The sequence below is a fragment of the Microtus ochrogaster genome, chromosome 7 (genome assembly GCF_000317375.1).
Source record: "Microtus ochrogaster isolate Prairie Vole_2 chromosome 7, MicOch1.0, whole genome shotgun sequence".
Classification (NCBI taxonomy): domain Eukaryota; kingdom Metazoa; phylum Chordata; class Mammalia; order Rodentia; family Cricetidae; genus Microtus; species Microtus ochrogaster.
Window position 1 is genome coordinate 37,506,748 of NC_022014.1, and position 14,230 is coordinate 37,520,977.

Genomic DNA, 14,230 nt, shown 5'->3' on the forward strand with positions numbered 1-14,230 from the left:
AAAAAAAAAAAAAGAAGAAAAGCATTTTGACTTGTTACAAAGGCTCTTTTCTGACTGATGTGCCTGTTTTCATAGTAAATACATTTGGGTAATACTGTGGAAACATAAAGAAGAAAGTGGAGGGGCAGTGGTGAAGAGCGTTCTGCTGTCCATACAGAAATTAGAGAGCACTGCACTTTCACACTTTACCGCTCTTGTCACGCTGCGCGATGAGTGAAGAAAGTGACTGGCCATGGGGTGTAGAGGAAGCTTCGGCTGGGGTCTGGCATCCTGGGTCTGCACTCAGCGCACGGGTAACACTGCTCTTGATGGCTCCCACCCAGGTCTGCGTGGACTGATCAACCTGGGGAACACATGCTTCATGAATTGCATCGTGCAGGCGCTGACCCACACACCACTTCTGAGAGATTTCTTCCTGTCAGACAGGCACCGCTGTGAGATGCAGAGCCCCAGCTCCTGCCTGGTCTGTGAGATGTCCTCTCTCTTCCAGGAGGTGAGTGCAGGCACAGCTGTACAGCTGGCTCTTTCCCTGCTTCTAAGGAAGTGAAACAGTTGAGGATAACCATACCTAAATATTTTTCAATATGTGACTGTACTGTGGAAGGCATAGCTTTTTACAAAGGGATTGCTAGAGATAGGTTGTTGGTTTGGCTTTTTGGAGACACATTGTTCACCCAAGAGAAGAGCCTTCAAAGTAGGCAGTCAGCTTAAGGATGGCATTCATCTCCAGGAATCCTGGAAGTTTCATATGTAAATGCTGTTGTCTGGATGCTGGACAGTTAGCTCAATGATTAAGAGTACTGGCTGCTCTTCCAGAGGACCCAGTTCAATTCCCAGCACCCATATTGCAGCTAACAACTGTTTGTAACTCTGGTTCCAGGGAATCTGATGCCTTCATACATATACATGAGGCAAAACACCAATGCACATAAAATATAAATAAATAAATCATTTAAAAAAAATTTGTAAAGCTGTTGTTTGATCCCTGCATTCAAGACATGCTGAAGATGTGTGCCGGCCCCTTTTTCTGCTTCATTCTCAGTGGCAGTGGATAACCCTTCCCAAGTATGCTCAAAGGCCTCTGCTCTGCAGACTGGCAGCACAGAGAGCCAGTGCTTACTAAGGCTGTCCTTGATCTCATGATAAAACTTGTGATGTGCCTATCAATGTCTATCCCTAAGCAAAGTGATGTCCCCTTGTTCAGGCTTGATCTCAGCACTTTCTTAGTGGAAGAAGTCCTGGGATGAGTTTGGGAAGTGCGCTCTGGTAGAAGGGGTGGTGGGTGCTTTGTGAGGAACATTGTGTAGAATGAATCACTTGATTTTGCTCTTCATTGTGTAGGCTTACCAGCAGAAGTAAAGTGGAAAAAAGTGAGATTCGAATCTAGTGAGTCCAAATAAAATTACAATTGGTGGGGCTGGAGGAATGGCTCATCAGTAAGAGCACTGGCTGCTCTTCCAGAGGTCCTGAATTCGATTCTTAGCACCCATACAGTGGCTCACGACCATTTGTAACTGTAGTCTCATGGGATCAGATGCCCACTTCTGGTGTGCAAATATACTTACAGGTAAAACACCCTCATACATAAAGTATATAAACAAATAATTTAAAATCTTTTTTAAAAAAAAAATATAATTGTGAAAAGAAAAACAAGCAATTGTCGGGTGGTAGTAGCACACGCTTTTAATCCCAGCACTTGGGAGGTAGAGGCAGGAAGATCTCTGTGAGTTCAAGGCCAGTCTGGTCTACAGAGCAAGTTCCAGGACAGCCAGGGCTATTATACAAAGAAACCTTGTCTTGGACGAAAGAAAGAAAAGCAAGTCTATCTGAGCAGGCCACCTACCCAGTCTACAGCCATGGATTGTTTGCCAGATGAAGACTGGCAGGTGTTCTAGTTGTCCCTTTTCCTTCTCTAAACAGTTTTACTCGGGGCACCGCTCCCCACACATTCCGTACAAGCTGCTGCACCTGGTGTGGACACACGCCCGGCACCTGGCGGGTTATGAACAGCAGGACGCACATGAATTCCTCATTGCAGCCCTGGACGTCCTCCACCGGCACTGCAAAGGTGGGCCTGCCACCATCTCCCTGCTGGGCTGGGCAGGTGGGGATTTCCTTAAAAACGGAGCAGAGCAAGGCTGCTGCTCCCCCAGCAACTGTAGATAATGCTTGATCTGTCTTATAGACAGTGTAGTTAGGTTCTGTTTCCACTAAGAAAGATCGCATGGCCGCTTCTAAGGAGTTCTTCACAGTTTGTTTTGTCATTATCAATTGAATTTGGATATTTTTCGGAGGCAGCATCTCACTGTGTAGCTCAAACTGGCCTAAAGCACAGGTCCTCTTGCCTCAGCCTCCTGAGTACTGGGATTACAGGTGTGAACCTCTGTACAAGAATAGTGGTCCCAGGTGAGCATGCTGGCACATCTGTAATTCTAACACCCAGGTGGCAGAGGCAGGCAGATCTGTGCAAGTTCAAGGCCAGCCAGAGCTACCTTCCCCTGACTCAGGAAAGAAAGAAAGGAAGAATGACATACCCCACCCCACCCCTGCCATCAGATAGATCTCTTGTTGAAATAAATACCTTCACATACCTCATAGAGTGTTGGTCCTCCTGGTGTCCTCCTGTTTGCTGGGTGGATGTGGACTTACTGACTGCTTTGTGCTGTCTTGGTGACATTGCTAATGGTAGTCACACATCTCTGTCCTCAGGTGATGACAATGGGAAGAAAGCCAACAACCCTAACCACTGCAATTGTATCATCGACCAAATCTTTACGGGTGGGCTCCAGTCTGATGTCACATGTCAAGTCTGCCAGTAAGTGTTCCCATCAGCTGGACAGTCACCATGAGTGTTTTAATCTGCCGTAGCTATGCTATATTGCATTTCCCCGTCTGCAAGGGAAAGTCTTCTCTGGACTTCAACCCTAAAGCTCAGTACCTTAGAGAAGGCTCCCTGAGCTCTGTGGTGTTCTTAGTGGAGCACCTGCACTAGTGTCAGGTGAGGGATACTTACTTAAACAGCTATGCTTGGTCATTTGACGAAAAATGCCTCCAGTAGAGAAGACACGAGGAATCAACAGATTGCCTCAGTCTGCAGGCCGAGAGCTCTTCCCTTGGGGGCCTGTAGAGTTTTGTTGAACTCGCAATTAGCAGGGTGTCCTTGGCAGCTTCATACATATCTCTCTGCTTTTCTTAAAGTCTTCGAAACTAAGATCCAAAGCAAGTAGCCCCTTCAGATGGCAGATCATTGGTGTCCTTGCTCCTAATGTGAATTGGCTTCTTTGCATTAGCTCACATAAAGCCAGGGTCCTTTCCAGGTGCAGCAGTTGCCGAGTGCTTTCCCCTCCAGAAGCAGAAAGGATCCTTTGACGGGGGCTGGAGAAGTGCCCCCAGGCACACCCCATACCATCCCCCAGTGCCCACCTGTACTCTTCTCAGGGTTCAAGACCAGGGTGCAGGAATCTGAGGGTGCTGCTATGGTTTCCTAGGAGCAGAACTCTTTTGAGCCTTGTCTTTAATCAATGTAAAATCCCTCTAACCCTGACCTATAATGACTACATTCTGTTAGCAAGAGGTAGCCTTGGATTTTGGTCCATAGCTGAACCCATTTTCTTATTCTGAGTTTCCCCTTTTTAATATTGTAATGTAAGTCTTCTAACAGGAGTTAGCCTTGTTAGATGCAGTATTGTTTATGGGGCTGCCAAGTGTGGCCTGTGCACTCTGGATGGAGGTTTCTCAGTGTCTTTGTCTGTGCAGAGCACCTGGTTTCTGAGCAGTGTGGCTGCAGTTCCTAAGTGTTGTAAGCTGGATCCCAGCAACCACGGTTCTGCCTATAGCTCAGGACTTTATACTCTGCCAGACTTCCCAAATGAAGTCATTACTGTGGACATTCCTATTATATCCTGAGGCTTCTGATGGACAGGTGGGCAGAGAAGGCAGCATGTTTAGCCTATCTAGGGACTGCCTCAGGCCACAGTTCTCACCAGTCCTCATGTGCCCTCATGTGTTTTCATCTTTTCTTGCAGCGGGGTCTCCACCACCATAGACCCCTTCTGGGACATCAGTTTAGACCTGCCCGGTTCTTCCACCCCATTCTGGCCCTTGAGCCCAGGGAGTGAGGGCAGTGTGGTTAACGGGGAGAGCCATGCATCAGGCACCACCACTCTCACAGACTGTCTGCGAAGGTGAGACACATTCTGCAGTATTGGTTCAGGATGCTACTTCTTCCTTCCATTTACTGCTTGATTCAGTCTTTAAAAAGAAATAGAAAGGTCTGGAGAAATGGCTCAGAGGTTAAGAGCACTGGCTGATCTTCTGGAGGTCCTGAGTTCAATTCCCAGCAACCACATGGTGCCTCACAACCATCTGTAATGAGATCTGGTGCCCTCTTCTGGCCTGCAGGCATGCATGGAGGCTGAATACTGTGTACACAATCAAATAAATTCTTTAAAAAAGAAAAAAAGTAACAGAAAAAAAAAAAATGACCAGAGAGAGAGAATATTAGCACATTGAAGATTATCCTGCTGCTATAAAGTGACATGGTGATCTCGGTACCCAGTGCTCCATCATAACCCCCCCACCACCACCACCCACACACAGAGAAGATTGCTGAAGCTGGTGTAGGCAAGAGCATCACAATCCGTCCCACCCACAGCCCTCTTGGGCCTCACCTAAGCAGTTCAGGTCTGGCTTTCTCTAGAATTCTCTAAGGTTTGTGAGTGGAATCTCATAACACATCACCTGTGAGGTGACTCTTCCACTTTGTCTTGATCTCTGGCAGCCCAGAGAATTGTGTATGGGGTAGATCTTGCCATTCTACTGCTAGCTGGTGGGCCATGGGTGATGACACCATTTGTTTATTGAGCCCTTTGGGTCTTCTGAACTGCTGCTGTCCTCATTTGTAGCTTTGTGTGGATGTATACTCCATTGTTCTGAGACAGGTTGAGTTGCTGGAATGTATAATAACAACAATATTAACCACCATTTCCCCAGACCTCTCACGAAAATATGTTTGTGTGTATAGGTAAGAGAGAGAGAACAGATAGATAGATGATAGATAGATAGATAGATAGATAGATAGATAGATAGATAGATAGATAGATAGAATATATGTATGTGTATAGGTAGAGATAGGTGGGTAGGTAGATAGAATAAGCTTAAGAGAAGCAGGGAAAGTTCTTTGTGCTGTGAAATACAACACCTTTAACTGTTGCTCTGCATGTCAGGTGGTAAAATAACCTGTTCCCCCCTTTCTCCCTGTCTTCTACCTTCCTCCTATTTTCTAAATGCCTTTTAGATTTACCAGACCGGAGCACTTAGGAAGCAGTGCCAAGATCAAGTGTAGTGGTTGCCATAGCTACCAAGAGTCCACAAAGCAGCTCACCATGAAGAAGTTGCCCATTGTGGCCTGTTTCCATCTCAAAGTGAGTTTCCCAGAAAACTAGCGTGCAGCACAGCCTCTAACTCACCAGCTCAGGTTAGAGCCCCTCAGTGTGTCCAGTCCCAAGAAACAGGAAGTAAGACTGCCTCCTGCACCTTTCTGTGTCTTGCTGACAGAGTATGCACCTCCTTGTGAAGACAGGAAGGAACTCCTGTAGGAAGTGGGATTAGATTTTCCTACTTCTGTCTCTGTGTGCGTAGGCCAGAGGGGGTGCCAGGTGTCCTGCTCTGTCATACTCCACCTCACTGCGTGGAGACAGGGTCTCTCACTGAACCTGGAGATAGGCTTGAGGTTGGCAAGCCCAGTGGTCCTCCTGTCTGTGCCTCCCACAGTGTTGGGGTTACAGGTGCGTATGTCCAACCGCTGGCATTTTAGGTGGGTGTGGGGATTTGAACTCAGGTCCTCAAGGTCTCATAACTGCTGAGCCCTCTTTAACTTTGTTTTACTAAAAGACCCAGGCTAGGGGTGTGAGTCAGTGGTAGAACTCTTACCTAAAATGAACAATGTTCTGAGTTCCACCCCAGAACTGCGGGAAGAAAAGATCGAAAAAACAAGGACCTGAGCATTGTGGTCTGGGCCAGAGGCCAGCAGGCTCTTTGAGAAAAGCCAAGTAGTAGGAAATTGAGTCTTTTTGTTGTTGTTACATGTATGGCTGTTGTGCCTACATGTCTATCTGGGTACCATGTGCATTCCTGGTGCCCACGGAAACCAGAAGAGGGTGTTGGATCCTCTAGAACTGGAGTTACAGACTGCTATGAGCTGCCATGTGGGTGCTGAGACTCAAACTGAAGTCCTTTGGTAGAGCAGTCAGTACTAGTATTTGAGTCTTTAAAGGCTACGAATGATTTATGCTTCCTGTCTTTATTTTATTACCCCTTTAAAATGTAAAAGATCAGTCTGATCTTGGTAGTATGCAGCTGTAATCCCAGTATTCAGGAGGCTGAGTCAGGAGGGTCCTGATTCTGTGTCTACCCGAGCAGTACTATTTCAGGAAATGAGTGAGTCACATAGAAGCTGGCCAAGGGCCCTTTGCTGGAGCCTCCAGTCTGGACAGCCCAGCTGTTGCTTTCTCTGCTCATTGTTCCCTTCTCCCTTCATCTCTTCAGCGATTTGAACACTCAGCCAAACTTCGGCGGAAGATCACCACATACGTGTCTTTTCCCCTGGAACTGGACATGACTCCCTTTATGGCCTCCAGGTAGAAAAGTCTGGTGCCCCTGTGTGCGTCCCGGTGAGGAGGCGAGTTGTCTGATGGGTGATCAGTGCCAGGTCTTAGAGCAGCTGTGTCACAGCTGTGTAGGCCTCGCCTCTCACCCCGGCCTCAGCACTTATCCTGTTCTTACTTGGTTGCCTCCTCCTGGGAATCCTTCATTGATCACTTGTCAACTCTCAGAATTGGCAGAAGATAAAGTCACAGGCAGACCACATGACATGTTTTGGTTGATGGAGACAGATTTTGAAATACAGATAGACAGGGTTCAATTACACCAGTGGATCCTCTTTGAGATCAAATCCTGTGTATCATGGACCACATAAAATTTAACCCTCAAAAAACTACAGTGCTTGCTAATGTGTTTGCTGTCTCTGGCTGGCATCTCTAAATGTGGTAGCTTAAAACAGTAGAAATTTATTCTCAGAGTAATAGAAGCCAGAAATAGGAAACTTGTGAGAAGGGTCCTGACGGGATTCCCTGGTGTCATCCGCTCCTGGAGCTTCTGGGTCCTTCTCTGGCTGTTACTGCCCTGGGCCCAAGGCCCTTCCGGAGTCTGTCTCAGCCGTTGGCCTGGGTACTGGTGGTTAGGGGTAGAGCTTGACTAGAAAGCCTCGTTTCAACATCTGTCGTCACATCTGCACAGGTTTTATAAATAGGTCACACTCACAGTTTCGGGGGTCAGGGCGCAGGTTTTTTCAGAAGCCACACCTCAGCCCGCTGTACTGTCTTCAGCAGGCTTCCCGTTATTAGTCATTGATGTCCTTCCTTTTGGGCTGTGTTCCTGGGTTCACAGGTCACTGACTGAAGTGATGTCAGAGACCATGAGAATTCTCTTTGGAAAATGAGGTGCTGACATGTCCAGGGATGGGGTGACATTGTTGCCGATCCCAAGGTCTCACGGGTCTTGCTGTCTTCTGCTAACTTTGGCATTAGATAAATAAATTAGTTGGGAACCTAGCACTCCGTGCACAGCCCCTCCTCCCATTCTGTCCAACGAGCTGCTAGTGAGACACTTCTTGATGTCCCTTGTGCTCTTCAAGAATGTAGTGTGGGGCTAACTTACAGCCTTGGGAAGGAATTCTTTCTTTATTTGGTGTATTACAAGCAAAACATCACAAAGCCAGGATCAGAACCCCTAGAGGCAGAAAGTGGCTTCAGGGTCCACGGGATGTGAGGGGTTGCTGCACAGAAGCAGTAGGAGGTCAGCAAGCTCCAGCCCAAGCTGGATTTCTCACCACTGTGGGGCAGTCTGCCTAGGAAAACTCGCATGTATGAAGTATACGTCTTGGCGTCAGTTAATCCTGTTGTTGGAGCCTGTCCCTCTGGTGGGTTAGTAATTAAGTCTTATTGCTGCCTTACAGCAAAGAGAGCCGGATGAATGGGCAGTACCAGCAGCCCCTGGACAGTCTCAACAATGACAACAAGTACGTGGGGTTGCAGGGCCTGGGGGCTGGGTGAGAGGGCATTTCTCAGATAGCTGACCCTTCCTTCCCTCCTTACAGTCTCCCATCTGGACAGACTCCTTTCTTGTAGCAACTCCTCCCCTCCCTTTTTTTTTTTTTTTTTTTTCTGAAGCTGAGGACCGAACCCAGGGCCTTGCGCTTGCTAGGCAAGCGCTCTACCACTGAGCTAAATCCCCAACCCCCCTCCCTTTTTTTTTAAAAGAGACTTCTGGTGTGAGGGTTTGCCTTGGAGCGCAGCACAATGAACTTGCTCCTTCTGGTACCATTCCTCTTGCTGTTGGTAGCACAGACGGGTGGCACAAGGAAAGCAGTTACTGCCACTGTGGCTTCAGTGCAGTTGTAGGAGTTCTCTTTGCTGGGCCAGAGCTGGGCGGTGCAGAACTGGCTCTCCCAGCTGTGCAGCCGGCAAGCTCTGCTGTAGGCTGTTCAACAGACCATGATTGAGATGCTCTCTCCTTCCACACCAGGTACTCCCTGTTTGCTGTTGTTAACCATCAAGGGACCTTGGAGAGCGGCCACTACACCAGCTTCATACGGCAGCACAAAGACCAGTGGTTCAAGTGTGATGATGCCATCATCACCAAGGCCAGCATCAAGGATGTGCTGGACAGTGAAGGGTACGTGTGGGGTGGAGTGGAGGACCTGTGCTGCTGCTTGTCCATCCCTTTTGTCTGAACAGAGCCACAGGCTGGACTGAATCTGCCACAGTGGACAGTGGCTCCTTGGATCAGATGTCACTTTAGGTCATGTTTACAGGGTGGGAGTGTTGTGGAACAGAGTTACTGTCTGTGCGTCCCCTAGATCAGAGAACATTGTGGTCAGCATTTGTCCTGCCCATGCTGTGCAGCGGTTCTCATCACCTTCTCTGCTGCTTTTGTTGCCCATGGTGTATCAACATTCACCCTGAACTTCCTTGAGTCCTTAGAATTCCCAGCCCCTAGGGTCAAAACAGACTGCCTGCCACAGATGGAGATGATGGGTATGAAACTCTAGGCCCTGGGAGCCTCCAGAAAGATCTCATGGAGAAAGTGTACTACTTACTGGGCAGAGGTTGGGTTTGAAGGAGACGTGGACTCTGCGTGAGGGTAGCCCCGCTGGGAACAGGAGAGGTAATGACTGTAGGAGGTCACCAGTTCAGGCTGGGTAATGGGAGGCCCGTAGTGTCTCTGTCTTGAAGACTTGAGGTGCTGTAGTATCCGTTCAGAAGTCAGGCTTGTGAACCGTTCTTGACTGGCGTAGCTACTTTGGAAGTCAGGATTAAGCCCACGTTCTCCTTTGCCTCCTCAGGTACCTACTCTTCTACCACAAGCAGTTCCTGGAGTATGAGTAGCTCCTCCCTTGCTGGCCAGGAAAAGAGAAAGAGAGAGCAAGTTGGCAATCTTCCCGACATGATCCCTGGTCTCCTCACATCAGAACACCGTGGTATCCCTCCTGTGCAGATGTGCCTCACACATGGCCCCTCTGCACCAGGAGATGTTAGGGTGGGCATGAGCTGTAAGACTTGAGTGGAGTGTGCTCTTGGTGGACAGGAGCCAAGGGGCCACCTCTTCTCAACCTTGTGGTATGCTGAGGGCAGATGTCCTCAGAGCAGACCAGCCTCTGCCTGGTGCTTCACCCTGTTACCCCACACAGGTTTAAAAAGCACTGCGCTGTTGAAAATGAGCCCATGAAAGCTGTAGAGTAGCAGAGGTGATGCCGGAGGGCAGAGTGCTTGCTGTGTTGTGTGGCATGAAGGGCAAGGGTGTGTCCTTTCTAAAGTTGTAAAATAGCCCTGGGCCCAGGTTAAGACCACCCACAGGCTTAAAACATCCGGTCTACAGATAACTTTGTATCAACTAACTGCATGTGGAAACACCAGCCCAGATGTTCCCTTTGTTTTCTAGAAATAGGCGTCTTACCTCTACCCCTTGCTCTTCTTCCACGCTAGTGAATTTCATAAACGTGATAGCAGTGAAGTGAATGATTATCAAGTTTATATGGAAAGCTGGTGACCTTTCCTGAGAGCAGAATGTCTTGTTTCCTCACCCTGTACCCTCCTCCTCCCCACTCAGCTGGTGGCCAGGCATGGGGAACAGGGTCTCTGTTATCTTGGTCTTTGGTCCTTTTGCCTGTCCGGGTGGTTTAGTGGAGGAGTTTCAGTAAAGGCCAGAATGAAAAGGCTTAGTGGTGACCAGTTCTGCTGACAGAGTCAATCATGAAATTTCTTGTAAGATATTTTGCATGTGTCTTGGACAAGGCTTAGGTTGAATATTTCTAAGAAGTTAAAATCTAGGGTCTTAGTGTTTCTCTTTATAGCACTGCCTTTTCAGTGGTGCTTGCCTAGGGGCCTGCGGCACGTCACTGCAGGGGTTTCAGGGCCGCCAGGCTCTGAGCTGTAGTCTACAGCAGGTATCTTATGCATCATTCGTGCATAGCAAGTACAGCTCTATTCCGATTGTCCTTTATTTACACACCTTAAATTTGAATTCCATATACTTATCATGTGTACAGAATTTTTTTTTAACTATTTGAAAATAAGACATTTATTTACTGACAGGCTACAAAAAAGCAGGGCAGGTTCCAGCCCAGCTCCTTAGCTAGTTGTGACAGGATGAGGTATCTGTGGCAGAACTAAGTGGCCGCTGTCCAGTTAGTGTAAAGATCACCAGAAGTCAGGGGCAGCTAAAGCCTCCTGTGCAGTGTACCCGTGTTCCTATTTCTGCATTTAAAGCAAAGAACAAACTTGAAGCATGTTTTTGAAGAAGCTCTTTTTGAGAAATATGGGTGAACCCAGATTCTCAGACATGGACCCGTGTTTGTGGGACTCAGCTGTGGAGGTACCCTTGGGGAATCTATTCTGTTTGTGAACCCCCATAGGAAAAACTTCACTGTGGTTGGCCTAGAGGAACCAGAGCCCAAACCTCTTCCTGAAGGTCTGCCTCTTTGACACTGGTGGATGGAGCATCCAGAGACAGAGGAAATGAGCAGGTGTGCTGGCCAGGCCTGCTTCCTCTGTCCCCACAGCACACAGCCCGTCTCTACCTGAGGACAAAACCTGTTTTCTGCCAGAGTGACTCTAACCTTTTATATCCAAATGTATTCCCCTTCTTTACCACGGGCTTAACATTCTAAGCACTTTGCTTAGTGCCTGCGGCAAGGAGACCAACCAACTCCTTGACTGCCGCACGCCTGTCTGGCCCTACCTCTGTGTCTTGGGACCTTCAGCGTGTTGTCTCAGGCATGTGTGGACGGCTGAGGAGCAGATTGGAGCGGTGGGCTTGGGAAGTTCTTTCAGTTACCCCTTTGGATAGCAGGGCAGGAAAAGGGTTTCCCATCCAAGGACCATCCAGTATAGGTGCCCAGATGGTTGGGAAGTGTGTGCGACCACAGGACTGCCTTACCCAGCCCCAGTCTAGAGTGTGAGCAGACCTCTTCTATGACCGCTGGTACCAGCCTCACAGGAGACCAAACTAGCTCTCTTCAGATGGCTTCAATTCAGGAGGTGGGGTGGGATCTGCAGTTCCTCTCTTCATCCCAGGAGTCCCCCCTCAAGCTGGACTCTGGCCTGAGCGACCGACACCATGTGAACCTGAGTGCTCTTGTGTTTGGCTTGGTATGTATGCTTTTCCTTGTGTAAAATCATTGTTCTTTTTGACCAGTGGCTTGTTTCATTTATTATAGCTTTGAAATAAAATGTGAGGGGAAAAAAATCCAATGATTGTATTGTGGTTAGAAATTTTATTACCAAGACATTTGTCACTTTCTCCCCTGTCATTTTGAGGGGCTTGACTGTCTCCTCCCTGGTGACTTTAGTCTTTCCTATATCCTAATAAAGCTGCATTTTCTTCTGAAACTGACTGCTGACCCTGTTCCTAACACAGGCAGCCACAGGGTGGGTAGCAGCCATGGGTTTCCTGTGGGTAGAGATATCATGCGCTCCACCTGTTCTGTAATGAATCACCTGCTTAACCCTCCTACCTGCCAGGCACAGGGCCACACTTTAATCCCTGCACTTGAGAGGCAGAGGCAGACAGATCTCTGCCTGGTCTGCATAGTGAGTTCCAGGTTAGCCAGAGTTACACAGCGAGACCCTGGCTCAAAACACAAAACAAACACTGCTCCTTCTGTGGGCAGGAGGATTAGTGAGACAGGAACACTCCCCAGCAGAGGTGTGTGGTGGGTGCTGATGCCTCTTCCCCATCCCAGCTTCAGGTGGTCAGAGCTCACCTGGGCTGTAGGAAGCCAGGGAAACCTACGGCCCTGAAGGGAAAGGTAGCCCATCACAAGTGGTACAGGGACTGCTCCCCCGCAGAGTATCACAGGCCCTTGCTCCAGGAAAGGTTTCCCTAATGTAAATGTAAGGACTGCTCCAGCAGGGGAGGCTTTTCCCAGTGAGGTTGTTGAAGCATCTCTGTTTAATGAAGTTGGGAGCCAGGAGCACAGCCACACGGCATAACAAACCTCACTCGAGAAATTACTGGGAGGGAGGAATTCAGGAGGGTGGCTGCTTCTGCCAGGGTGAAAAAAGGCAGCTCCCAACTGAACAGGCACTGGGTGGGGATTGGTAGGACCTCAAGTCCTGAACTTGGAAAAAGCACATAGATTGGTTGGATTCCAAGTCCTGAGTTGGTTAGGGGCAGGGTGTGCTTCCTTGGCTCTGTTCTCTGACCCTTTCTGCCCTGTGGTGCAACCACAGGAAGACCGCATGGTGTACACCCCTGTCTGGCACACCTGCTCCTTTGCAGGAACCCTCATCCACAATGGGGAGAAAGATATCATCAAAGAGGCTGAGGGAGGCTGGTCCAGAAATCCAGATAAGAAAATCGAGAAATGAAGCCAGGCGGAGGTGGTACACACCTTTAATCCCAGCACTCGGGAGACAGGCGGATCTCTGTGAGTTCGAGACCAGCCTAGTCTGCAAAGTAAGTTCCAGGACAAGTTCCAAAACGAGAAATGAAGAGGTTGTAAATTAAGAATAAAATTTTATCACCTTTTATAAAACTTTATCATCTTCAAGAAAATGGCTGCAATGAGAAATCGTGTTGAAGAGAATATGGTTAAGAAAAACACACCAGGTTTTCTCACATTTACAGAATCTAGACATTTTTTTAAAGACATGAAATGAGGTGGGTACTGATTTATGCAGAGAAAAGACCAGTAGAAGGAGATGAGAGGGTTGTGGGGTTGGGGAGACTACCAAAGCACATGGTATACAGGCTTGTAAAAGCTGCAGCAAAACCAGTTTTATTCAGTTAATATATACTAATAAAAAAGATTGTAAGGGACCATGCAAGTGGAATCAGGCTATATTCTTCAGGCTGACCCAACAAAACAAAGTTGGCAAAAGAGCCCTTTCTTTACAAAGAGAAGGAATAAAATTACAGGATCCACTGAAAAGTGGGCCAAACACTCTCAAGATTGTCTTCAACTGAGGCTGAGACTGAGCTCTCAGCACCCTGTGTCCTGGCACCTCTCGCCCTCAGTCCCAGAAACATTTTGCACTCACAGCCTCTTGGGTTTGGATGAGCAGAATTTTAAAACCACAGATCTTAAAGACTAGAAATAGGTTCATCTCCCAGACAAGCTGAGCACTGGCGTCTGTCTCTGAGCATGTGCTGTGTGTTCCTCAGCGCACAGTCAGCACATGACTGTAGCAGGGACCAGGGGCTTCCCAGCAACCCTGTTGTAGGAAATTGATCATGGTGGGTGTGCTATTGATGCCAGGTTGGCTCAGTACTTGGTGAGACACGCCTCAGACAAAAACTTGTTAGATGCCAATTTGTCAACAAAGATAAAGCAGTGGTCTCACAGGGTCTCCGTTGTGGGTTGAATTTGTCCCCCCAAACTCATTATGTTGAAATCCCAACCCTTAGTGCTTTGAATGTGGCCTTATTTGGAGTTTTGACAGAGGAGTCAAAATGAAGCCATTAGGTGGATCATAACATGAGATCTAAAAGGGAGAATAAACAGAGAGAGTGGAGAGAGAGAGAAGGCAAAGTGTAGAATGGCAAGGAGAAACCAAAGACAAACCTTGCATGTGCACCTTCAGACATGTGCATCCTCAGGTGTGTGCAGCCTCAGGTGTGTGCAGCCTCAGGTGTGTGCAGCCTCAGGTGTGTGCAGCCTCAGGTGTGT

At 48.1% G+C, this 14,230-nt stretch overlaps 1 protein-coding gene across 1 annotated transcript in view; it reads left to right on the forward strand.

The window, feature by feature from the left end:
- Usp22 (ubiquitin specific peptidase 22) overlaps positions 1-11,948 on the forward strand; it is a 24,875-nt gene extending 12,927 nt beyond the window's left edge. Inside the window, exons 5-13 of the mRNA XM_005349923.3 lie at positions 324-493; positions 1,921-2,068; positions 2,710-2,815; positions 4,026-4,184; positions 5,297-5,423; positions 6,547-6,638; positions 8,015-8,077; positions 8,584-8,733; positions 9,404-11,948. Coding sequence (XP_005349980.1) covers positions 324-493; positions 1,921-2,068; positions 2,710-2,815; positions 4,026-4,184; positions 5,297-5,423; positions 6,547-6,638; positions 8,015-8,077; positions 8,584-8,733; positions 9,404-9,446 — 1,058 coding nt within the window. The 3' untranslated portion in view covers positions 9,447-11,948. The remainder of the gene's footprint in view (positions 1-323; positions 494-1,920; positions 2,069-2,709; positions 2,816-4,025; positions 4,185-5,296; positions 5,424-6,546; positions 6,639-8,014; positions 8,078-8,583; positions 8,734-9,403) is intronic.
- Positions 11,949-14,230: the final 2,282 nt, after the last annotated feature.